The sequence below is a fragment of the Cebus imitator genome, unplaced genomic scaffold (genome assembly GCF_001604975.1).
Source record: "Cebus imitator isolate Cc_AM_T3 unplaced genomic scaffold, Cebus_imitator-1.0 Scaffold169, whole genome shotgun sequence".
Lineage (NCBI taxonomy): Eukaryota > Metazoa > Chordata > Mammalia > Primates > Cebidae > Cebus > Cebus imitator.
The window spans coordinates 3,757,249-3,781,041 of NW_016107484.1; the positions used below are offsets into that span (position 1 = coordinate 3,757,249).

Below are 23,793 nucleotides of genomic sequence, written 5' to 3' on the forward strand. Positions count from 1 at the left end.
TTTTTGAGATTGAGTGTCACTCTGTCACCCAGGCTGGAGTGCAGTGGTATGATTTCGGCTCACTGCAACCTCCGCCTCCTAGTTCAAGTGATTCTCCTGCCTCAGTCTTCCAAGTAGCTGGGAGCCACCATGCCTGGCTAATTTTTGTATTTTTAGTAGAGATGGGGTTTCACCACATTGGCCAGGCTGGTCTGTAACTCCTGACCTCATGATCTGCCTGTCTTGGCCTCCCAAAGTGCTGGGATTCCAGGCGTGAGCCACCGCACCAGGCCAGCCTAATATATTTTTCCTTGTTCATTTTTATGGTTGTTTTCTTTTTTGGAGAATTTTGTAATTTCCTAGTTGAGGTCGTAATAAAAAGCTTCCTTTGTGCAGAAATTTATTTATTTATTTATTTTTGAGACAGAGTCTCACTCAGTCATCCAGGCTGGAGTGCAGTTGCTCACTGCAACCTCTGCCTCCTGAGTTCAAGTAACTGTCCTGCCTCAGCACCCCCAGTAGCTGGGACTACAGATGTGTACCACCACACTTGGCTAATTTTTGTTATTTTTAGTAAAGACAGGGTTTCACCATGTTGACCAGGCTGGTCTCGAACTCCTGGCCACAAGTGATCTGCCCACCTCAGCCTCCCAAAGCACTGGAATTACAGCCATGAGCAACTAGACCCAGCTCTTTTTTTTTAGGGGACTTTTTTTTTTTAAAGTAAGTAACAGAAGTGAAATGCATATGTCAACGAACACAAGAAGGTGGGTCCAGAATGAAGTCGGGAAACTATAATGGAAATAAAACCAGATTTGAGGTCAGAGAACTGCAATAGTCTCTTCTTAACTGAGAGTTGCTTCCTTAGCTATAAAATAGAGATAACGCAAGAGCAGAAATAAGGTATGCAAGGTAGCCACACTCGGGACCATAAATGCCTGGCTTAGGATCACGTGCACTGTGGGGAAAGATGTTTTCTTCATTATTGCCCTTGACACCAGGACTGGGGAGCACTTGCCCTCCAGAGCCTGGGGGGATGGGCATGAGATCTCCGGTGAGTCGGACAGAATCCACACTGCAGGCCTGAAGCTGCTGTCCTCAGGAATTCTGCTGGCAAGGCCAGCCCGTGGCTGGCATCCAGAAACCCAGATTTCAGGAGGGTCCCCACTATCCCCTAGGTGATGAGAGTCATTCACTGGGCCGGAATTATTTGTACAGACATGGCTCCTGCTCAGCACCTGCTTTCCTTCCCAGGGTCTAGAATTTTGGTACCTGCCAAAATTGACCCCTAGTGATTGACCCCTAGTGAAACACCCTGGGCACTGAAATTCTGACAGGCTTCCCTGCTGGACAGCATCGCCTACACGTTGCCACAACTCGTGGCCAAAGATGTTAGGTGCACCTGTGCGACTCCCCCTGGGAGAAGGCTCTGGAAGATCCAGCCTGGTTGTCACCGACTTCACCCTAGGTGATTTCTCCCTTTGCTAATTTTGCTTTGAATTTTGTCATTATCCTAAGTCTTAGCTGTGATACCACCATAAGCAGAGTCCTGGGAGTCCCCTGTCCCCATGCCCTCCCCCAGTTTCAGGAGCCGAAAAGTGGCCGCATGGAAGCAGCTTCCAACACGCATTCGGTTTTCAAGGCTAATGGTTTCCAACAGGCAGCAAGCGGCTTTCACCATCCCTCTCCCCAACGTGCCCAGCTCAAAACACAAAGAAACAAAGCCCACTTCCTCTCCCTGTGTGCCTCAAGCTGATCTGGAGGCAGAGGTGGAGGCAGCAGCTAATGTGGCTGCAGCAGAACAGCTGTTTGCCTCTCCCTGGGCTCCCAAACTTAACCCCATCTTTCTTGATGTGAGGCAGGGGCATTGTGGGGGAGACTATCTGTGCCCTGAGAGGAAAGTGATGAGGGCACAGAGGGGACCGTGTTCATGGTGGAATGATGTGGAAGGGCAAGAGAGGTCAGAGGAGGAATTAACCAAGAAGAGAGGGAAGGCAGAGAGCCGGGGCTAGGGCAGTGGCTGAGGGGGTCTAGCCAGTGCTGAAGGAGGTCTGGAGGGACGAAGAAAAACGGTGCAGAACAGCATCCGCAGTGGCGCTTCGGGAGGAGCCTGAGGCGCACAGCAACAGGGCAAACGCACGGAGCTTCCTCAGACAACAAAAACCAGAACTGCCATCGGAGCAGCAAGCCCGCTGCCGGGACCACCCAGAGGAAATGAAATCAGTGTGACAAACAGCCAGGGGCACTCCCATGTACGCTGCGGCCAAGATATGGAACCGAGTGAAGTGTCCGTCAGTGAATGAATGGGCACAGCAAAGGTGGGGCACACAATGGGGTATGCCCAGCGTTTAAGAAGATGGACATCCGGCCGGGCAAGGTGGCTCACGCCTGTCATCCCAGCACTGTGGGAGACTGAGGTGGGCAGATCACTTGAGGCAAGGAGTTTCAGACCAGCTTGGCCAAGGTAATGAAACCCCATCTCTACCAAAAATACAAAAATTAGCCGGGTGTGGTGGTGCACACCTTTAATCTCAGCTACTCGGGAGGCTGAGGCAGGAGAATTGCTTGAACCCAGGAGGCGGAGGTTGCAGTGAGCCGAGATCATGCCACTACACTCCAGCCTGTGCAACAGAGTGAGAGTCTGTCAAAAAATAAATAAAAATAAAAACAGGGAAATCCTGTCATTTGTGACATGACAAACCTGGAGGACACTATGCTAAGTAAAACAGGCTAGGCATAGAAAGACAAATACTGCATGATCTCACTTGTATGTGGAATCTGAAAAAGTTGAATTCAGGCTGGGCACGGTGGCTTACGCCTATAATCCCAGCACTTTGGGAGGCCAAGGTAGGTGGATCCCCTGAGGTCAGGAGTTCGAGACCAGCCTGGCCAACGTGGCAAAACCCAATCTCTAATAAAAATACAAAAATTAGCCAGGTGTGGTGGTGCATACCCATAATCCCAGCTACTTGGGAGGCTGAGGCAGGGGAATTGCTTGAACCCGGGAGGAGGAGGTTGCAGTGAGCAGAGATCGAGCCACTGTACTCCAGCCTGGGTGACCAGAGTGAGACTCCGTCTCAAAAAAAAAAAGAAAGTTGAATTCATGGAAGCAGAGGGTAGAGAATACTGGTTACCAGGGGCTGGGAAGGCAGGCAGGGGGCGGGGGGGTCGCTTAAAGGAGACAGAATTTCAGTAGGGAGGAATAAGTTCAGATCTCCTGTACAACAGAGCAACAGTCGCCGAACTGCACTGTACAACACCACACGGTAACTGCAGTGAACAGCCATGTCCTGTATACTTCGAATTTGCTGAGCGTGGATTGTAAATGTTCTCACCACTAACACATGGTCAGTACGTGGAGTGATGCCTATGTTAGCTGGCTTACTTAGGCATTCCACAATATATACACACATCATAACATCACGTTGTACACCTCAAAAATACACAGCTATTCTTTTTCAATTTAGAAAATTCATGTTGGATGGGAACAGTGGCTCATGCCTATAATCCCAGCACTTTGGGAGGCCTAGACAGGCAGATCGCTTGTGTCCAGGAGTTCAAGAGCAGACTGGGCCACATGGCGAAACTACATCTCCACAAAAGATATAAAAATTAGCCAGGCGTGGTGGCACATGTCTGTAGTCCCAGCTACCAGGCAGGGTGAGAAGGGAGGATCACCTGAGCCCAGCGAGGTCAAGGCTGCAGTGAGCCATGATCATGCCACTGCACTCCAGCCTGGGCAACAGAGTGAGACCTTGTCTCAAAAAAAAAAATTAATTTTATTAAAGGCCTGTGAAAGAGACCACAAGTGCCCACCCAGGAAACAGAAAACACACAGATTTCTGAATCAATGGTAGCAGCCACCAAGTCCAACTGGGCATATTTTACAGAGACCAGAGGTGCCGAGAAAAGAGGCCATGGGCTGAGGGCATGTCCCTGGGAGGGCCACATGTCCAGCTCCCTGCCTGTAGACAGAACTTCACACGGGACAAATTCCCTGCGTGATTTATCCGCAAGATGTTCCAGGCTCTCCCTGAAGATCTTTATGGTATCTTGACACATCCAGAGGGCGCCTCCAGCTCACATGTAGGAGTCACCCCAGCTGATAAGTTCTAATTAATTTACTGTCTTGGGGCTCACTGATGGAAAGGGATCATAAAACACTTGAACTACCTTGAACTATGGATTCGGGTTAAAGCAAGGACCTTGGGTGCCTTGAGAAGCCAGGCTTCCCACCACCCCAGCCCACAGCAGCTCTGTGCTTGCGGGGAGAGGAGGCAGCCAGGTGTGCCCCAACCAGGACCCACCCGCCCCCCGCAGAGGATGGCAGCGGCTCACCGGGTGGATGTCCAGGAACAAGGAGTGTGCCTCCTGGTTAGGGTGCAGGCCAGTCACTGCTTCGGCCAGGACCGGGTCGGCGTAGAGGAAGTGAGGATGGGAGAGAAACAAGGGGGCACCTGGAAGGCAGAGGGGCAGGGAGGGGCATGAGGAGAGGACAGCGCATTGGCAAGCCCCGCCAGGCTGGAGGTCTGCAAAGAACTGTGGTCCACGGAGCACCCCCATGGTGATGACAAGACAACCAGGCAAGGACGCTCCCCTCCTCCATTCTGTAAAGAGCCCGGGCCCTAAGTTGAGGACCAAGCTCTGCACCAGAGATGGGGGGAGGCAGGAGCTGCTGATTCCGGCAGGAGAAATCAAAGGAAGGCAGAGGCCCCTCGCAGGAGCAGGAGGAGGCCTGGGCAGCGTGTTCCGGGTGGGAGGGATGGCAGAAGAGCGCAGGGAAGGGAGAGGCACGGAGCACGCGGGAGCTAGGGAGGCAGGGATGGAAAAGGCGATGCCAGATTTGGACTTGGGTGTGGGGAGGGTGTCTCGAGCACAAGCCAGGCAGCCCACGCTGCCCTCTGCAGGCCACGCAGCAACAATCGGAGCTCAGGTGTGTGCACCTGCGGCCAGGTCTCCCACACCTGCTACAAACGTGAGGTCAGCCAAACCAGGCAAACAGCAGCTCACCTGGGGGACAAGTTAACAAGGAACAGGGAGCGGGCCTCCCTTCAAAGCTCACCCCTGTAATCCCAACACCGTGGGAGGCCTCGGCAGGCAGATCACTTGTGCCCAGGAATTGGAGGCTAGTCTGGGCAACATGGCAAGACCCCATCGCTACAAAAAAATACAAAAATTAGCCTGGCATGGTGGCGCGTGCATACAGTCCCAGCTACTCAGGAGGCTGAGGCGGGAGAATCACTTGAGCCTCGGGGGCTGAGGCTGCAGTGAGCCGTGATTGTGCCACAGAACTCCAGCCTGGGCAATAGAGCAAGATCCTGTCTCAAAAGAAAAAAAAAATTTAAAAAGCTCACAAGGACCCAGACCTTGCTAATCCACAAAAAGAGCAGACAGGTGGTGACAAGGGGCTGGGGAAGGGGGCGGGAGTGATCAGCTGATGAGTCTGGGTCTCCTTTTGGGGTGACCGAAATGTTCTGGAGTGACATACAGGTGACGGCTGCACAACCTTTTGACTGGGCTAAATGCCACCGAGTCCATAAAATGGTTAATTTTATGTTACATGAATTGTGCCTCAGTAAGAAAGAAAAACAAAACAAACAAAAAAAAACCAAATCAAACTCACAAGTCTCCTTCCCACAAAGCATCAGCCCTCCCTCACTGCCGGCCAGAGGACCCGCAGCCACGCTCCGGTGCGTCTCACCTCACCCTCTGAAGTATCTCGGCTTTTCTTAGCAAAGCCAGGCACTGGTGTGAAATAAAAGCTGGGATTTCGATCCATGCCGGGCCTCCTCTTTCTCAGTCTCTGTGCATCCCTGCCCCTAAGGTTTCTCAAGCACCATTCATCCCAGAACCTCTTCAGTTTCATCACATCTGAACGCCCCCTGCCCTGTTGTATAATGTGCTGCTCTGAACCAACTGCCACTACTGTCCTTCGATCTCTGTATTTTAAAGGGAAGCTTTACAGCTGTGCCATTCCTGGCAAACACTTGCCACAATTAGAAAGTACATATTTGAGCCAGGTGCGGTGGCTCACACCTGTGATCCCAGCATTTTGGGAGGCTGAGGTGGGCAGATCACCTGAGGTCAGAAGTTCAAGACCAACCTGGGCAACATGGTGAGACACCCCCCCATCTCTACTAAAAATACAAATATTAGCCAGGCATGGTACGCGCCTGTAACCCCAGCTACTTGGGAGGCTGAGGAAGGAGAATTGCTTGAATTCGGGAGGCTTCAGAGTTGCAGTGAGGTGAGATCGCACCACTGCACTCCAGCCTGGACGACAGTGTGTAGAGATTGCAGTGAGCCAAGATCGTGCCACTGCACTCCAGCCTTGGCAACAGAGAGAGAGTGTGTCCAAAAAAAGGAAGGGAGGGAGGGAGGGAGGGAAAATACTTGAATAAATACCATGCAAAATAATGAATGTTTTAAGTTCTAACTAGAACCTGCTACTGCACAAGGCTTTAGCTGGACGCCCTCGTCTTTTTCTGTTTAAAAAAGAAAAAAAAAAAAAAAAAAATGCAAAATAATGAATGTTTTAAGTTCTAACTAGAACCTGCTACTGCACAAGGCTTTAGCTGGACGCCCTCGTCTTTTTCTGTTTAAAAAAGAAAAAAAAAAAAAAAAAAGCTGATGAGTGTGGAAGGGTCCTGGAGCCCTCTCAGCACCAACAGAGACCTTCTCCTGCAGGTGATGGCAAGCAGAGAAAGAGGATGGGCCCAGAAGCTCCCTCTCACCTCCTTGGACCTTCTGAAGCCAACTCAAGGACATGCAGGGACAATGTCCTCCACAATGTGGAAAACGCTGCCTCTCATCCTCCCATCTCAGGCAAAAGAGCCAGCTGGGCATAGGACACAAGCCCTTTTGCCCAAGAGGGCACACACAAGCACTGCACCCCACAAGTGGAAACACTCTCGTGGCCTCCTGCCGAGGAGGCAGCCATGGAGCCAGGCCCTGGAAGAATCTCAAGCAAGCCCTAGCCTACCCACAGTCCCAGGTGGAGACCGAGGTGGGATGGGGCAATGTGCCAGGCCCTGCCCTTGCTTCAGAGGGCAAGCCTGCACGGGCCTGCGCACATGTCTCTTCCAATTTTATTACCAAACACGCCGAGAGAGATATTCCTGGCAGTAAGTGGTAATTAATTTATAGCTTTATGGCATATCTAGCCAGACATAATTGTCCAGAATTGCCACAGAAGATAATTAGTTGGCTCTATGAGGCAAGCTGGAAGCCCTCGTGCAGGAGGGAGGTATGAGATGAGGGAGGTGTCCGAGTCCAGCAGATTTCAAGGCCCAGAAAGGCAAAGGCATGGGTACCTTTACTCTTTAGATAAAATGCCACAGAAACACGGACATGGGTGCAAATGACACGTGTGCACCACGGTATGGTCAAAAACAGGAACTCGGATGCCCAGGAGCAACGGAAGGAGTGAGAGGATGGAGGTGGCGCCCGGGATGGGACACCACGAAGCAATGAGACGTGCTGCAACGGTCACAACGTCACGGACGAATCACAGCCCGGAGAAACAGGAATCTAGCTTTTGGGTCCATTCACATGGAGATGCAAACCAGCTGAGCTCCGAGGCTGGCCAGCAAGGCGGTGGGAGGAGCGTGAGCAGCGTCCGGCCTGTAGTGTTCTGTTTCTCAGTCAGGGTGCTGGCCACGTGGTGCGTTGACTTTTGTGAAGTTTCAAACTACGCATGTCAGCCAGGTGCAGCGGCTCATGCCTGTAATCCCAGCACTTTGGGTGGGAGGATCGCTTGAGCCCAGGACTTCAAGACTAGCCTGGGCAATGTGGTGAGACCCCGTCTCTACAAAAAATTTAAAAATTAGCTGGGCATAGTAGCAAGCGCCTGTAGTCCCAACTACTTGGGAGGCTGGGGTGGGAGGATCAATCAAGTGATGGAGATCAGGCTGCAGTGAGCCGTGATGATACCACTCACTCCAGCCTGGGCAACAGAGTGAGACCCTGGCTCAAAAAAATAAAGCAAAACAGCCCCAAAACTGCATGAGTCATCTGGGAACTTCTCTGTGTCTGTGTATATTTTATTTACACTAACCCCAGGCAAGACGGCAAAACCCCATCTCTACAAAAAAAAAATTAAAAATAAAATAAATTAGCCAGATGTGGTGGTGTGGGCCCGTGCTCTCAGCTACGTGGGGGGCTAAGGTGGGAGAATCATCGAGCCCAGGAGGTCAAGGCTGCCGTGAGCTGTGATTGTACCACTGCACTTAAGCGTGGGCAACAGAGTGAAACCCTGTCTCAAAAATATAAGTAAATAAAAGAAAAAAACGTTATTTAAATAAATATTTTAAAATTCCCTTGCGCTTTTGAAAGTCCTTTGGCAGATGTGCCAACAGAAGGCAGGGCACACCTCATCCCAAGCCCTTGGAAGGGATGGGCGTGTCATTTCTCCCCCTTCTTCTGGGCCCCACGCCCCTGCTTTCCCTACTTTCATTCAGCCTTGTGCTTCCAGTGGGGCCAGCCCACCCAGGGAGCCAGCTGAGCATGTGACACGAGCCTGGCCAATCAGCATAGTCCACCTCAGCTACCGTGACTGGTTCACAGCTGGGCATGGGTGCCAGGCGGACCAATTAGAGCAAACCCTGGGACTGGTGCTGGACTGAAGGAAACACAGGTGGCCCACTTTCTGCAGGACTCGGAGCCAGGTGGAGGTGAGCCTGGAGCCTCCACAGGCAGCCAGGAGGGAGAGCTTGCCTGCCAGCAAAGCCAGTCCAGCAGAAAAGTGGGCTGGGACTTGGCAGGGGCAACTTCCAGGCAACATCTAAGTTCTGGACTTGTGCCTAATGCAGGGATCTGCCCTGGGATTTTTCATTACGCAAACCAAGAAGTGCCCTTTTGGTCTAAATCAAGTGGAGTCCAGCATCTGCCACTTGCCACCGTTGCTGGAACACACCTCCTATCAGGCAGAATCTCAGTCTTAAGTGCAGAAATCCCCACCAACACCAGCAAAGAAAGAATGAAGCAAACAGAGGCCAATGCCCACGTGGGCCAGACAGGACGAGGAGATAGCTCCAAACCATTCGCTCACAGGGTGCTCCATTCCACCGGAAATGGGGGAAACCGTGCGATCTGTTGACAGTCCTTCCTCCTGATCCCTGCTGAGACCAGTCCTCTAGAGTCGCCATCTCCAGCTGCAGGTCGAGGCTTCAACCAAAAAAGGCTCCCAAAAGGCAAGATGCAGTCAAACAGAAGCTCGGCTTCCAGTCCCACCAACCCTGAGACCTTGGTCACATCCAGCCTCAAGCCTCCACTTCCTAAGTACAGAACACACTCGCCATCCCCATATTCAAATACTGTATGAGTATCCATTAAATGCAGGCCACAATTCTAGAAGCTAAGAATAAAACCAAGAGCTTGTCATGCCTACAAGGATGACAGTAAATGCAAGAGGTAGCCAATGAAGAAGATGAAATCCACAGTCCCTGATTTCGGGAAGCAGCGAGCACCTAGAAGACAAGAAAAGGAAGCCATAGGGAGCAGCAGGTGGGAGGGGGCAACTTTAGAACAGGAAATCAGAGGAGGCCTCCCAGAGGAGGTGGCATTTGCATGCAGACCAAGAGAAGGTGAGTGTTGATCTGCTCAGAAGTCTAGACAAAGAGCACTCCAAGCAGGGGAAGTGGCCCATGCAAAGGCCCTGAGGCAGCACTGACCTCGATCGACACAGGGAGAAGGCACCAAGGCTGAAGAATAATGAACGGGGATGTGTGGGGAGAAATGGAGTCAGAGAGGCCAGCGGGGGCTGGATGCTTCCGAGAGGCCAGGGCGGGACGGGGGCTGGATCTTTCAGAGATGCCAGGGTGGGACGGGGGCTGGATCCTGTGGGGCCCAGGGCCACGGTGGGGAGTTTGGACCTCACTGTGAATGCAGAAAAAGCTGCCGGACATTTTAACAGTACAGTGGCAATCTGCATTTTTTTTTTTTTTTTTGAGATGGGTCTTGCTCTGTCGCCTAGGCTGGAGCGCAGTGGTGTGATCATAGCTCACGCAGCCTTGACCTCTGGGCTTAAGCTCCCATTCCAGCCTTCCACATAGCTACACTACAGGCAGGCACTGCCATGCCTAGCTCATTTTTTGTTTTTGTTTTTTTCAGTAGAGAGAGGTCTTGCTATGTTGCCCAGGCTGGTCTTGAACTCTTGGCTTCCCACCCACCTCGGCCTCCCGCAGAACTGTGATTACAGGCATGAGCCACCACACTGACCTGTGTTGCTAAAAGATCCTCTGCTGCTGTTGGATGCTACAGAGCTTCCTGTGATGACGGAAATGTTCTCTATCTGCACTATCCAAGATGGTAGCCGCTAGACACACATGGCTTATGAGCATTTAACATACGGCCAGTGCAACCAAGGAACTGCCTTTTAATTTGATTTTGCTTGAATCGATTTCAATTTAAACAGCCGCACAAGGCCAGCAGTGACCACACTGGATGGTCTAGAAGATGGACGGTAAAGTGGCAACGCTGCACTGCAGGATGGGCTATCGAAAGGACTGGACCACCAGGAAGGACGTGTCCATGGCCTGGATGATGCAGCGGGGGCTGGGAGGGTGAGAGAGAGGGAGGAGTGAGCACTCAACCTGGAGGTAACGCCACCTGGGCCTGCTGCTGAACTGGAAGAGCTGGGTGAGGACAGGGAATCCAACTGACACCCAAGGGTCCAGACTGAGCAACTGGAGGCGGGGGCGCCTCGGGGCCTGGCACACAACGGAGACGCACCAACGATGCCAGGAAACAGCACGCCAGCACCAGTCCCCCCATCTGCCCGGCCGCTCCACACCGCGGAACGAGAGGATGTTATGCAACGCACGGACCCTCGCCAGCCTCTTTCCATCTCAGAATGGGGTGAAGGGTCCCTCCCACCAAGCCTCACTTTCAAGTTCCAAATCACGGTGTGGGAGGGCAGAGGAACGGCCCCCAAGACATATCCATGCTCTAAGCCCCAGAGTCCACGGCTATGTTAGGTCACAGGGCAAAGGGGCACTGGACCTGCTCAGCAGCTGCCTTGAAGGTCAGGACACTGGGCCGGGCACAGTGCCCCTACCTGTAATCCTACTGCTTTAACAGGCAGAGCAGGTGGATCACATGAGGCCAGGCATTTGAGACCAGCATGGGTAACCTGGTGAGACAACATCTCTACAAAAAGTTTACAAAAATAAAATTAGCTAGGTATCACGGCTCACACCTGTGGTCCTAGCAACTCAGGAGGCTGAGGCAGGAGGATCACTTGAGCTGGTGAGGTAGAGGCTTCAGTGAGCTACAACTGCACCACTATACTCCAGCCCCAGGCTACAGAGTGATACCTTGTCTCAAAAAATAAAAATAGGCCAGGCGCCGGTCGCTCGCACCTGTAATCCCAGCACTTTGGGAGGCCAAGTCAGGTGAATCGCTTGAGGTCAGGAGTTCAAGACCAGCTTGGGCAACATGGTGAAACCCCATCTCTACCAAAAATACAAAGAATTAGCCAAGTGTGGTGGCGCATGCCTGTGGTCCCAGCTACTCGGGAGGCTGAGGTGGGAGGATCACTTGAGCCTGAGTGGTGGAGGTTGCAATGAGCTGAAATGGCGCCACTGCACTACAACCTGGGTGACAGACTGAGACTCTGTCTCAAAAAAAAATAATAATTAAAAATAAACAAGATTGGGAGATTGTCCTGGGGTTTCCAGGAGAGCATGATGTGGTCTAAAGGGTCCTTAGAACTGGAAGAGGGGGCAGAGAAAGAGATTCGAGGACACGGTGGATCAGGAGGATGCTGTGCTGTCGGCCTCAAAGGTGGAGGAAGGGCCCGGGACCCAAGAAACCCAGAGGGGCCTCTAGAAGCTGGAAAAGGCAGATCCAGACTCTCAGAGCCTCCAGAAGGAACGCAGCCTCCTTGATCTGAGCGAGGTGAGACCCGCTCGGACTTCTGAACTACAGAACTGCAAGACAACAAGTGTGTGCTGCTCTAAGCCATGAAGTTCATGGAAATTAACTGTGGCAGCAACTAATAGACATGGCATTTCTTCCTTTTCAGATCCTCTTCCTGCGGTCCTCATTATCTTCAGGCTAATGGGATTATCAAGAGTACAGAGGCCACAGATTAAGCAGACAGCCTGGGGCAGATAAACCTCAGCTGGCCCCACCCCCGCGCCCTCCCAGCACAGGGTCGACACGTACTGAACCTGCAGGTGCTGACGTTCTGAATTCCAGACTCTCGGCAAGGGCAGAAGCCTTCATTAGGTGGGTAGGTGGACCCGTTGGCGAACAGGGTTTTGGGAGCCACGAAGCGGTAGGTGGGGATACCTTCAAACTCCCCCGGCTCCTTGTAGGTGAGCTTCATGGACCTGCAGGGGACAGACAAGGTGAGAGGGGACACCCAGACCCAGTGGCCAGAGCCAGGCCCTGCCAAAGGCTGCCCACATCCGGCCACTTCTCCCCACAGGCGCTGCCACCTCTCGGGTCCAAGCTGCCCCATCTCTTGCCCTGGTAGCTGAAGGGACCTCCTAACTGGCCTCTCTGCTCCGACTCTGCCACCCTACCCACACCCATGTATCAGCCACAGCCAGATGGAGTTTTACCAAAGAATAGAGGCTAGGCACCATGGCTCACACCTGTAATCCCAGCACTTTGGGAGGCCGAGGTGGGAGGGTCACTTGAGCCCAGGAGTTCAAGACCAGCCTGGGCAACATGGTGAGACCCAATCTCTAAAAAAAGCTTTTTTGAAAGTTATGAAATTAAAAAAAAAAAACAGAATACATCATGCCCCTGAAAACCGGTGACCTTTCTAGTCTAACCTACCATTAGGATGCATTGTCCTTATGGAGCTCCTGCCTAGCTCCTGCTCAGCACCCTCCCCGACCTTCCTGGGCCCAAGGCCTCCTTGCGATTCCTAAGCATGCTCCCTCCTGCCCCAGGGCCTTTGCATCAGCTGCTGCCTCTGCCTAAGAACAGTCTTCTCCCATATCTTCATCTATCAGACTTCAGGTCTCAGTTCAGCTGTCACTTCATTAGGTGGCAGCACTGTCCCCCAAACCCACCCCATTCACCCTCCATCCGTTCACTCTCCTGCACTTCCTCAAAAGCACTTCTGAACTTGAACATGCACTGTGCTACCCACTCTGTCCACGGCAGCCACTCCTCACGCGTGGCTGCCCATCCCGCCCTTGACGTGGGGCGAGTCCAAACTGGGATGCAAGTGTAAAATACATCCCAGATTTCTAACACTCACTAGTGAAAAAAACAACCAAAACTCCTCAATAACACTTGAAGTGATTACATTTTTGATATCTGAGGTCAAATAAAATACGTTATTCAAAATAATTTCACCAATTTCTTGTTACTTTCATTAATGCAGCTACTAAAAAATTTTTAACTGCATGTGTGCCTTGCCTATTTTGATTGATTGGAAAGTGCCAGCTTAGATAATAGCATTATGTCAATGTCACATTTCCTCATTTTGATAATAGCACTGGGGTTATGTAAGAAAATGTCCTCGTTTCTGGAAAACACCCACTGAGTATTTAGGCATTAAGGGTGCCACGCAGCCTCCAGCCTACTCTCAGATGGTTCAGGAAGGACACCCAGTGACAGAAGGGGGCAGGGGGCATGAGACAGCAAAAAAGACACGGCTGGTACACCTGGGTGAAGGGGAGGCGGGCCGCTTGTACTTCTCATGTAACTCTTCTCTACGTTTAAAATTCAGTTTTTAAAAAGTCAGCTGGGTATGGTGGCTCACACCTGCAATCCCAGCACTTTGGGAGGCTGAAGCAGGAGGATCCCTTGAGACTAGGATTTCAAGACGAGCCTGGGCAACATAGTGAGACCCCATATGTAAAAAAACAAAATAAATAGGCTGGGCGAGGTGGCTCACGCCTGTAATCCCAGTGCTTTGGGAGGCCGAGATGGGCAGATCACGAGGTCAGGAGATCTAGACCAGCCTGGCCAACATGGTGAAACACCATCTCTACTAAAAAAAAATACAAAACTTAGCCAGGCATGGTGGCGTGTACCTGTAGTCCCAGCTACTCAGGAGGCTGAGGCAGGAGAATCTCTTGAACCTGGGAGGCAGAAGTTGCAGTGAGCTGAGATTGCACCACTGCACCCTAGCCTGGTGACAGAGCGAGCCGCTGTCTCAATAAATAAATAAATAAGTAAAAATTTAAAACAGCAAAAAGTGAACACACAGAGCAAAAGCACTGTCACTCTCTGAAACTCTGGTGTTCATCCATTTGCCTGAGTTGCCCTGATAGGACACAACCTCCTGGGAATGGAGACTTGGCCAACTCTGTCACTACGGGGCACCTGGCACACAGTAGGGTTTTACAGGGTTTGCTGGGAGGGCAGATAAGTCAAGGTCCACATGAGTGGATTCCCAAGTAAAGGACTTTTCCAGAGTGACCGGAATGGAAGACGGCACAGCAAGGCCTCCAGAGAAGGCTGCAGGAGCTCCCACTGTCCACTCCGACCCCAGAACTGAGACCGTGGGACGCGTGCAGGCCTCCCAGGCTGCAGAGCTGAGCAGAGCCAGCCGGTATCTCAGCACCCAGATGGTCACGGGGGCCGCCAGCCAGATGCCAGGGGAAGCCTACCTCTCGCCTGCATTTTCCGGCCCCCAGCGACCCTGACAGGCCCTGCCCCACCCTCCTGGCCCAGCACCACCGGCTCTAAACCACCACCAGCAGCTTCTCTTTGGGCCGTGTGGACGCACTGGCAGCTGGAGTTCGGCTCTCCAATTGGTGCTGTGGCCAGAGAGAATTCAAGATGGTGCCAAGGGTTACTGAGTCAAATCCACGATGAGTCGAAATGCTTCCCAAGTGCACAGCCAGCGCCTCTGGATTTGGCCATGAGCTGCGCCGGAAGCCCAGAAGCCCCATGTCCCAGCAATTACCGGCAGGCCTCGGGGCTGTAGAACTCCAGCGAGGACTCAGGAGTCATGAAGGGCGGCCACATTTGCCCCGAAGTTCCATTGATCATGTTGCACTGATCGGAGTGCCAGAAGGCAACCTGTGGGAAGCATCGGACGGGCGCCTCAGTAGGGCCAAGACCCCTTAATAAGCCCTCTCAGGTGCCACAAATCCTGCTTGCCCTGGTGTGGACATGGCCACTCAATTCCCAATACTGGCATGGTGGGAAGAGGGCAGGCTGTGTAGACAGACAGAGAGAACTCCAACCACAGCTGCCCACCCCCAGACCCCTGAATGTGGAACTTGGCTAGGGACTCAGTTCTTTCATCTGCAGGATGGGCCTATCACCCGTATCTCCAGCCTGAATCTGGCAAGAGGCATGGTGAACAGGTAAGGTGAGAGGTGGGGCACAGCTGTGCTCAGCCCTCAGCGTGGACGTCAACAGGCACCTCCTAAAAACAGATAGGGTTAGAAATTGGCAAACTACTGAAAATCATAATGGTGGCCACCACTGGGCACCCCAAAGCAGAACCTATCAGGTAAACTGCCTCTGGGCAGCGAGACAAAACCCACTGCTCCCTTTCCTATCCTCCTACCATGAGAATGTTTGAAACCACGAGCACACGTGGTACGCCGAAATATACAAGCCACGATGAACGTGAGCTCTAGCCACGATGCATGGGTGCCACCGGCTGCAGGTGGTGATTTTTGCCACTCTGGGCACTGGTTGGGGTCCATTTTGTCCCAGCCCTCAGGGTCTTTGCAGTAAGTGCCATGGGGAGCAGGTAGTGGGTGCCTGCACAGCCATTTTCACACACATTCAGAAAAGGTCACAAAGGTGAAAAGAGCAAGTTGCAAAACACTGCACGTAGCACGATTTCACGAGGTGTGAAGAAGAAAAAATGCCGTATTTCTCTGTGTACACACAGGCGCACCCAGGGATAAAAACGGATGGGAAGAACAGATCCCAAACTGCTGACTGTGAGTCTCCTCTGGGGCAAGGGGTTGGGGTCGGAGGTGATACTAAGGGCACTTCTCTCTCTCTCGTTTTATTTTGTTACGTGAATGTCTTCTGTGTTCTAGTGTAATATTTCAAAACGTTTTGTAAGAAAAGAATCGAAAGGAGGAAAGAGCTCCATCCCCAGCAGACACCAGGTCTCAGTGAGCAGTCACTAACACTAACCCTGCCTGCCCCTCTGGCTGGTCAAGCTTTACCCAGAGGTAAACTCCCTCCTCCAACTCCAAGAGTGTTCATCCTTCCAGCACCCTCTTCATGACAAAGGAAGAAGGGGCCCTGTGGTCCCTGCCATTCCCGTGCAGCCACAGCCCGGCCCACCCTCCCTTTTCCCCTGTCCCCGGCGACAGGGGCCCTCGCCTCTCACCCCTCACCTTGCTCAGCCCGTTCCACTTGTCCACAAGGTGGATCCTGCTGATGTTCTGGACCCCCGTGAACACCGTGAAGAGCCCAGAGTTGGAGTTGTTGAGCTGCAGGCACAGCAGGACAGCATGGTTAAGGCTCGGGCCCGCCGTTGAGCTGGCCTGGTCTGACATCCTAGGCTGAGCTCTCCTCCCCTCCCCCAGAAGGACAGAGCCCCTGGCATCCAGTCCACTGCCACAGGCCCAGTGTCTGGGGACCGAGAGGAGGCTTGGGGGCTTTCTAGGAGGGACGGTCCTGGGTTCTGGTGGCTGCAGTGTCCCACCCTCCCTTTCCAGCTCCAGGAGAGTCTGGCTTTCCTCCCAGGTGAACGGCGGATCACCCCACCACACCCCACCCCAGCGTAAAATAGAACATGGCCAGGTCAGCTCCCCGAACAATGAAAAAGGAGAAGTGGCATGTCAGCTGGGGGGACGGTTTTAGGACTGTGTACACGCCTCTCACCGGGCCACCAAGGAGGTATGTGTCAAGACGGAGCCTCCCTCGACCTGGGTCCCCAAGTGACCATCACAAGCAAGGCTGCCCCAGTCACCCACACTGGACGTGGAGTGCAAGGAGGCAGTCTTGGCTGTTCTGAGCCACGGAGATTCTGGGGCTGCTTGTCACAGCAGCACAGCCTGGCCTGGTCTAACCCATCAGAGTTAATGGAAGTAGGGCCCAGGCTCTGGAGCCCCGAGGGCAGGTCCCAGAAGCTGGTTTCTAATCCCAAGGACATGCAAAGCACAAAATGGTATGAGCGACTGGAAGGAAAGATCTAGAAGTGCTGTGCAGGGCGGAGCACACTGAGGCGCTCCACCAGGGTCAGCCGGCCGAGGGGCGGCCCACATCACAGACCTTCCAGACAGGACCCAGCACGGGGCCCCGGCTCGGCCTCCCTTGTGTCTCTGTCACCTGCCCACGTGGGGCCACTACAAAGAGGAGCAGTAAGGGGGCTTATGTGCAGAAGGGCGGGGGGCAGTGCCGGACACAAGAAGCACTCAAAATGCTAGTCTCTATTTTCATTACTATTGTTATTGTTAACAAATGCTGGCCGGGCGCGGTGGCTCACGCCTGTAGTCTCAGCACTTTGGGAGGGCGAGGCGGGTGGATCACAAGGTCAGGAGCTCGAGACCAGCCTGACCAATATGGTGAAACCCCGTCTGTACTAAAAATAGAAAAAATTAGCCGAGGTGGTGGCAGGTGCCTCTAGTCCCAGCTACTCAGGAGGCTGAGGCAAAAGAACAGCTTGAACCCGGGAGGCAGAGGTTGCAGTGAGCCAAGATCACGCCACTGCACTCCAGCCTGGGCGACAGAGTGAGACTACACCTCAAAAATAAAAAATAAAAAAATAAATGCTCACCCACCAGGATCCTTAAATGATCATTATGGACACAGGGCATCAGAAACTGCCAGTTACTACCCAAAGTCCACTCTCTCCTTTCTCCTTCATAACAAAGCCCAAGCCATACTCACAGTAGCAGCACACCCACCCAAAAGGCTACCCCATTTTCAGCTTCCCCTGGAGCTAGGTGTGGCCATGTGGCTCCGTTCTGGCCAACAGAAAGTCAGTGGGCGTTGGTTTTCTCCCTCCCTAAGAAGGAGGCAGCTGGGACATGCTGTTTTAGCCTCAGTTCCTCCATCTGCTCCCCAAAGCCCCACCACTTCCTTCCTGCTGTGCTGCCTGGAATGTGATGTGATAGCTGGCACTCCAGCAGCCAACTTGGATGATGAGGTTATCTTGAAGATGAAAACTACAGAGTAGTAGAAGACTTCCAGATCACTTAAGACCATGAAGCCACCACGCTAATGCTGAACAATCGACCGCTAGACTGTTCTTGTGAGGTTTTCATTACAGGCAGTCAAACGTAGATTATACTAAACTAAATCTACTAAATGTAGATTCTACTAAACTAGTGACTTTATAATAACTTTTATTTGCAAAGCACTTCAGGATTTACAAGATGCTTTTATAGAATCATGCCTCTTACCCCAAACTTGCCAATTTACCCACATGACAGGAGCCCATCACCCTTGACATAAATGTACTGAGCATGTATCACGTGCAGCACCACAATATACCCCCCAGCACTCTACCCTGACCAGCAGAGGCCAATGAGATGGCTGAGGCTGGAGCAGTCCCGAGGACTCACTGAAACCTGCAGTGAGGGAGCCAAGATCAGGGTCAGACCCTACAGGGACGAGATGTTGTCTCAGAAGCCCAATCAGTGACCCTGCCAGGTTGTCAGGAGTCAAGATTAAGAGTCGGCTTGTGATCTGACTCCACAGCAGTCATGCCCGCTTCTTCCAGCAAAGCCTCCAATTTGCTAAGGTAAGGCCCAGTCACATCATTTGAGCCTGGATCAAGCTGTACCTGAATCCACTCCTAGCATTTTCAGTTCTATAAGCCCCAACACTCCCCATTTCACTTAAGCCAGTGTGAGTCAGGCTCTCTGCCACTTACAACCCACAGCCCCTACACCCCCAGCCAGCTACAAGGCGAGCTGGAGACTGGTGTCAGGCTGTGTTGGGGAAGACAGGACACAGGCCTGAAATTTTGGCTTTCTCAGCAGGCCACACGTACCTCAGCGAATAACCCAAACTTATCCTTGAAGGGGAAGGTGCCGGGAAAGTACTTGTTGATGAGGTTCACGAGCGGGTCGCTGTAGCCCCACATGATCTCCCCCACAGTACGGTTCATGAAGGCACGCTCGCCGAGGGTGCTGAACGCCAAGGTCATGATGAACTTCAGGCTCATGGGCTTGTCCTCCATCATCACCGCCGCACCCTGCAAGGCCAAGGGATACGTGTCAGAGGCTAGACGTGGCTGGCCCATCCTCCCTCAGCCCCTGCTGGGCCTCACGGCAAAGAGTCCATGAAAGGAAATGTTGGGGTGCAGGAGACCCCTGGAGTGACCTCGTGGGGCGTCCGGGACACCAAAACCCCACTGCTCCTCCAGTCCCAGGACCACGTGCTCCCGAGAGCCCCTTCTCCCCCGTGCACCCCACAGGACTCAGGCCAAGTGAACTCCAGCCCCAGTCCCGGAGGCGGGCATGTGGCTCAGTCCCCAGCAAGACAGCTCCTTTTGGAGATCTCAGAAGCATAAATTGAAAAGGAAAAAAAACAAAAAAAAAAACTTCGGCCAGGACTTCCAAACCAGAGACAGCTGGACCCACCTGGGAACCTCAGAACCCACCAGGGGTGGTAGAGACAGCACGGGGCCAAGAGCCACGCACAGGCGTGAGTCCTCACGCTCCGACCACCTCGGGGACTGCTCTCTGTGCGAGGGGCAGGTGGGAGGAGATTCAGGGGACGAGGCCAGGGGACGAGGCGGCGGGGGCCACGGGGCAGCCTCACCAGGACCAGGATGTTGGGCATGACGATGTAATCGCTCTCTGAGCCGTGGGACATGGAGGGCTGGAACTGGAAGGTACGGTACTCGAGAAAGGACACGGTGTCGTTGTCGTTGAAGGTGATGTTAGTCTTGTGCCTGAACTCCCTGTAGGGGAAGCAGTGGGTCAGATGCCCTGGCCACCACTGCGTGGGACAGGCCTCTGTGCACACCTCCCACCCCACAGCCAAAGCCGAGCTCAGCCCCTCCGCCAGGCCTGTCCCTCCCCCGCCTGTCCACTGTGGGACGCGGTGCCGCCACCCAACTGGCCTCGTTCCACGCTTCCTTACCCAGCACAGTCATCACCTCTCCACCTACAAAATGGAGTAATCGCTGGGCTGGGTGGCTCGTGCTTGTAATCCCAGCACTCTGGGAGGCCGAGGTGGACGAATCACGAGGTCAGGAGTTCGAGAGCCTGGCCCACAGAGTGAAACCCCATCTCTACTAAAAAATGCAAAAAATTAACCAGGCGTGCTGGCGGGAGCCTGTAATCCCAGCTACTCGGGAGGCTGTGGCAGGAGAATCACTTGAACCCGGGAGGAAGAGGCTGCAGTGAGCCAAGTTCGCACCGCTGCACTCCAGTCCAGGCAACAGTGCGAGACTTCGTCTCAAAAAACATTTAAAAAAAAAAAAAATGAAGTAATCACAAGCCCCACTTCAGGGGGTGGCTGTGGGGATTAAACAATCAGACACACCTAAAGCAGCCAACGCAGCCTGGGCACAGAGCAAGCACGAGGCAAACATCAGCGGCGTGACTGTCGCTGCTGCCATCATTATGATCTCCCACCTCTGCAAGCCATTCTCCACCATCCAGAAGAATCTTTAAAAAGTAGGAATCAGGCCGGGTGTGGCGGCTCACGCCTGTAATCCCAGCACTTTGGGAGGCTGACCTGAGGTCAGGAGTTCAAGACCATCCTGGCCAACTTGGTGAAACCCTGTCTCTACCAAAAACACAAAAATTAGCCGAGTGTGGTGGCGCGTGCCTATAATCCCAGCTACTCGGGAGGCTGAGGCAGGAGAATTGCTTGAACCCAGGAGGCGGAGGTTACAGTGACCTGAGATCACGCCACTGCACTCCAGCCTCGGTAACAGAACAATATTCTGTCTCAAAAAAAAAAGAAAAGGCCGGGCGCGGTGGCTCAAGCCTGTAATCCCAGCACTTTGGGAGGCCGAGGCGGGTGGATCACAAGGTCAAGAGATCGAGACCATCCTGGTCAACATGGTGAAACCCCGTCTCTACTAAAAATACAAAAAATTAGCTGGGTATGGTGGTGCGTGCCTGTAATCCCAGCTACTCAGGAGGCTGAGGCAGGAGAATTGCCTGAACCCAGGAGGCGGAGGTTGCGGTGAGCCGAGATCACGCCATTGCACTCCAGCCTGGGTAACAAGAGTGAAACTCCGTCTCAAAAAAAAAAAAAAAAAGAAAGTGGAAATCAGACCATGCCGTGCTCCGGACCACAAGCCCACTTGCATGCAGGTTAAAATCAGGCTCCTAACTTGGCCTCTGAGGCCCTCAGCAAGGCTCAGGCCTTGTCTCTCCACTGCCTCCTTCCCTCGTAAACCCAGACGCACAGGGCTTTGTTCCTGGCCTTCAGGCCTTTGCATGCGCTCTGCCCGGGACTCCCTCTCCAGGGCCTCTTCCCGCCATCCGGGTGCAGGCAGTGTCCCTTTGCAGAGCTGCTCCCACCCCTCCAGGCAGACTGAGCTCCCTCCTGCACTCCGGCTGCACACTGTTTGCTCTGCACAGCACGGCTGCCTGACTTCCCCTGACTGGTCCACTCATTTACTTTCCCCATCAGAACATCAGCTCGGTGAGGCAGGGCTTGGTCTGCCTACGCCCGGCACACAGGAGGTACTCGGTCAGTGCTCACAGAGTGAAGGAGTATACAGAGCCTGGGCATTTATGCCCATTCTGTCCTCTGCTGGGTCCCCTTTGCTTAGAACAGCAGCCAACACCTAGTAGGTGCTCAATAAACATTTGTTAAATGAATGAGTGAATGGGTGAATGAACGAGTGAATGCGTGAATGAACGAGTGAATGCGTGAATGAACGAGTGAACGCGTGAATGAGTGAGTGAACGAGTGAATGCGTGAATGAACGAGTGAATGCGTGAATGAGTGAGTGAACGAGTGAATGCGTGAATGAACGAGTGAATGCGTGAATGAGTGAGTGAACGAGTGAATGCGTGAATGAATGAGTGAATGTGTGAATGAATGAGTGAATGGGTGAATGAATGAGTGAACGAGTGAATGGGTGAATGAACGAGTGAATGCGTGAATGAATGAGTGAACGAGTGAATGGGTGAATGAACGAGTGAATGCGTGAATGAATGAGTGAACGAGTGAATGGGTGAATGAATGAGTGAATGCGTGAATGAATGAGTGAATGGGTGAATGAATGAGTGAATGCGTGAATGAATGAGTGAATGCGTGAATGAGTGAATGGGTGAATGCAGCAGCTGACTCATGTTTCTGACTCCCAAGCCTCAGGTACATTGGCCGGCTTTTCATCCTGGCTTTCCCAGAACCAAACTGTGCGCCTCCACCAGCGGGAACATGCTCTGCCCAACCCACCCCTGGAACACCGTGTGCCGGGGGCAAGCCAGCTCTCCTCTCTGAGCCCCCGCTCCTCTGCCTGTGAACTGGGAAGGTGTGGGGGTGGGGTATGCAGGAGGGGACGGGAAAATGGTGGGGCTGTGGTGGAGGAGGGGAAGGTGGGGGTGTGAAGGAGGGGAGGGGAAGTTGGGGGGTGTGCAGGAGAGGAGGGGAAGGTGGGGGGCTGCAGTGGAAGAGGGGAACGTGGGGGGCTGTGATGAAGGAGGGGAAGGTGGGGGTATGGAGGAGGGGAGGGGAAGGGGCGGAGGTGTGGAGGAGGGGAGGGGAAGGGGAAGAGGGGAAGGTGGGGGGGCCTACGCAGCCCCCACCAGCTGTCTCACAGTTCCTTGCCTGCTCCTGGAACAATCTCTGGGGCTCAGCCAGCAGGCTCCTCCTCCCGTCCACTCTGAGACCCCTCCCCTGCCCAGCCTCAGCCGGCCCCTCCGCCCTCCCCTGGGCCCAGCCTCACCTGTACACGTAGGGCCCGCGCTCCTGCACCTGCGGCTTCTCGCCATTCAGGACCTCGCTGGGGTTCATGACGTTGAAGAAGTAGACGGAGAGATAGAAGGGGATGGGGATCTCCCTCCACATGTTGAAGGACAGGCTACTGGGGTCGATGCGCACGTTCTGCAGGGGACGGGACAAGTACGATGGTGACAAGAGTGAGGAGGGCCCGAGCAGGCCAGGAGGGGCCCCTCGGCGGGGGCTCGGGGTGGAGGTGGCGGGAAAGCCCCTCACACCTGAGGCTGTCGCACCTGGAGCTTAGGGAATTAAACCGGCAGCCGAGTCATGCCGTGACAACGCTTCTTAAAATACGTCATAACTGCAACAGGTGACACCAGTCACGGGACTGGCCCCTGTCACAGGGGCCCACACACCATCGACAGGGGTGCGAGCTCAGGGCAGCAGACGGCCTCATGCAGGAACATGTCTATGCCTTGCCTGCTCCTGGAACAATCTCTGGGGCTCAGCCAGCAGCTACCAGTGCCAGGCAGGTTCCAAGAGCTGCAGGTGGGACAGTGGCCAGGACCCTGCTATGTGGGGCTTTACCGTAGCAGGGGAAAGGGAGGCACCCAGCGGCTCCTGTAAAATGCATGCTATGCAACAAAGCACAGAGAAAACACAGCAGGGGCTGGGGAGAAGCCAGGATTTGAGACAGAGTCATCACGTAAGTAAAATGTAGGCTAGGCGCTGTGGCTCATGCCTGTAATCCCAGAACTTTGGGAGGCTGAGGCAGGAGGATCACTGGAGCCCGGGAGTTTGAGACCAGCCTGGGTAACATAGCAAGACCCTGTGTCTATAAAGAATAATTTTATTTATTTATTTATTTATTTATTTTCTTTTTTGAGATGGAGTCTCACTCTGTCACCCAAGCTGGAGTGCAGCGGCATGATCTCAGCTGACTGCAACCTCCACCTCTGGGTTCAAGCAATTATCCTACCTCAGCCTCCTGAGTAGCTGGGACCACAGGCCCCTGCCACCATGTCTGGCTAATTTTTTGTATTTTTTTTTTTTTTGAGACGG

General features: G+C 53.3%; 1 protein-coding gene across 2 annotated transcripts in view; it reads right to left on the reverse strand.

Annotated features, from left to right (window-relative positions):
- The window catches only part of SCARB1 (scavenger receptor class B member 1), an 85,332-nt gene that overhangs the window by 18,822 nt on the left and 42,717 nt on the right, over window positions 1-23,793 (reverse strand). For both annotated transcript variants that reach the window (XM_017544448.2, XM_017544447.2), the window contains exons 2-8: window positions 22,739-22,896; window positions 19,642-19,783; window positions 18,869-19,072; window positions 16,263-16,358; window positions 14,858-14,973; window positions 12,148-12,314; window positions 4,318-4,436 (exon numbers count right to left, since the gene is read on the reverse strand). In XM_017544448.2, coding sequence (XP_017399937.1) covers window positions 4,318-4,436; window positions 12,148-12,314; window positions 14,858-14,973; window positions 16,263-16,358; window positions 18,869-19,072; window positions 19,642-19,783; window positions 22,739-22,896 — 1,002 coding nt within the window. The remainder of the gene's footprint in view (window positions 1-4,317; window positions 4,437-12,147; window positions 12,315-14,857; window positions 14,974-16,262; window positions 16,359-18,868; window positions 19,073-19,641; window positions 19,784-22,738; window positions 22,897-23,793) is intronic.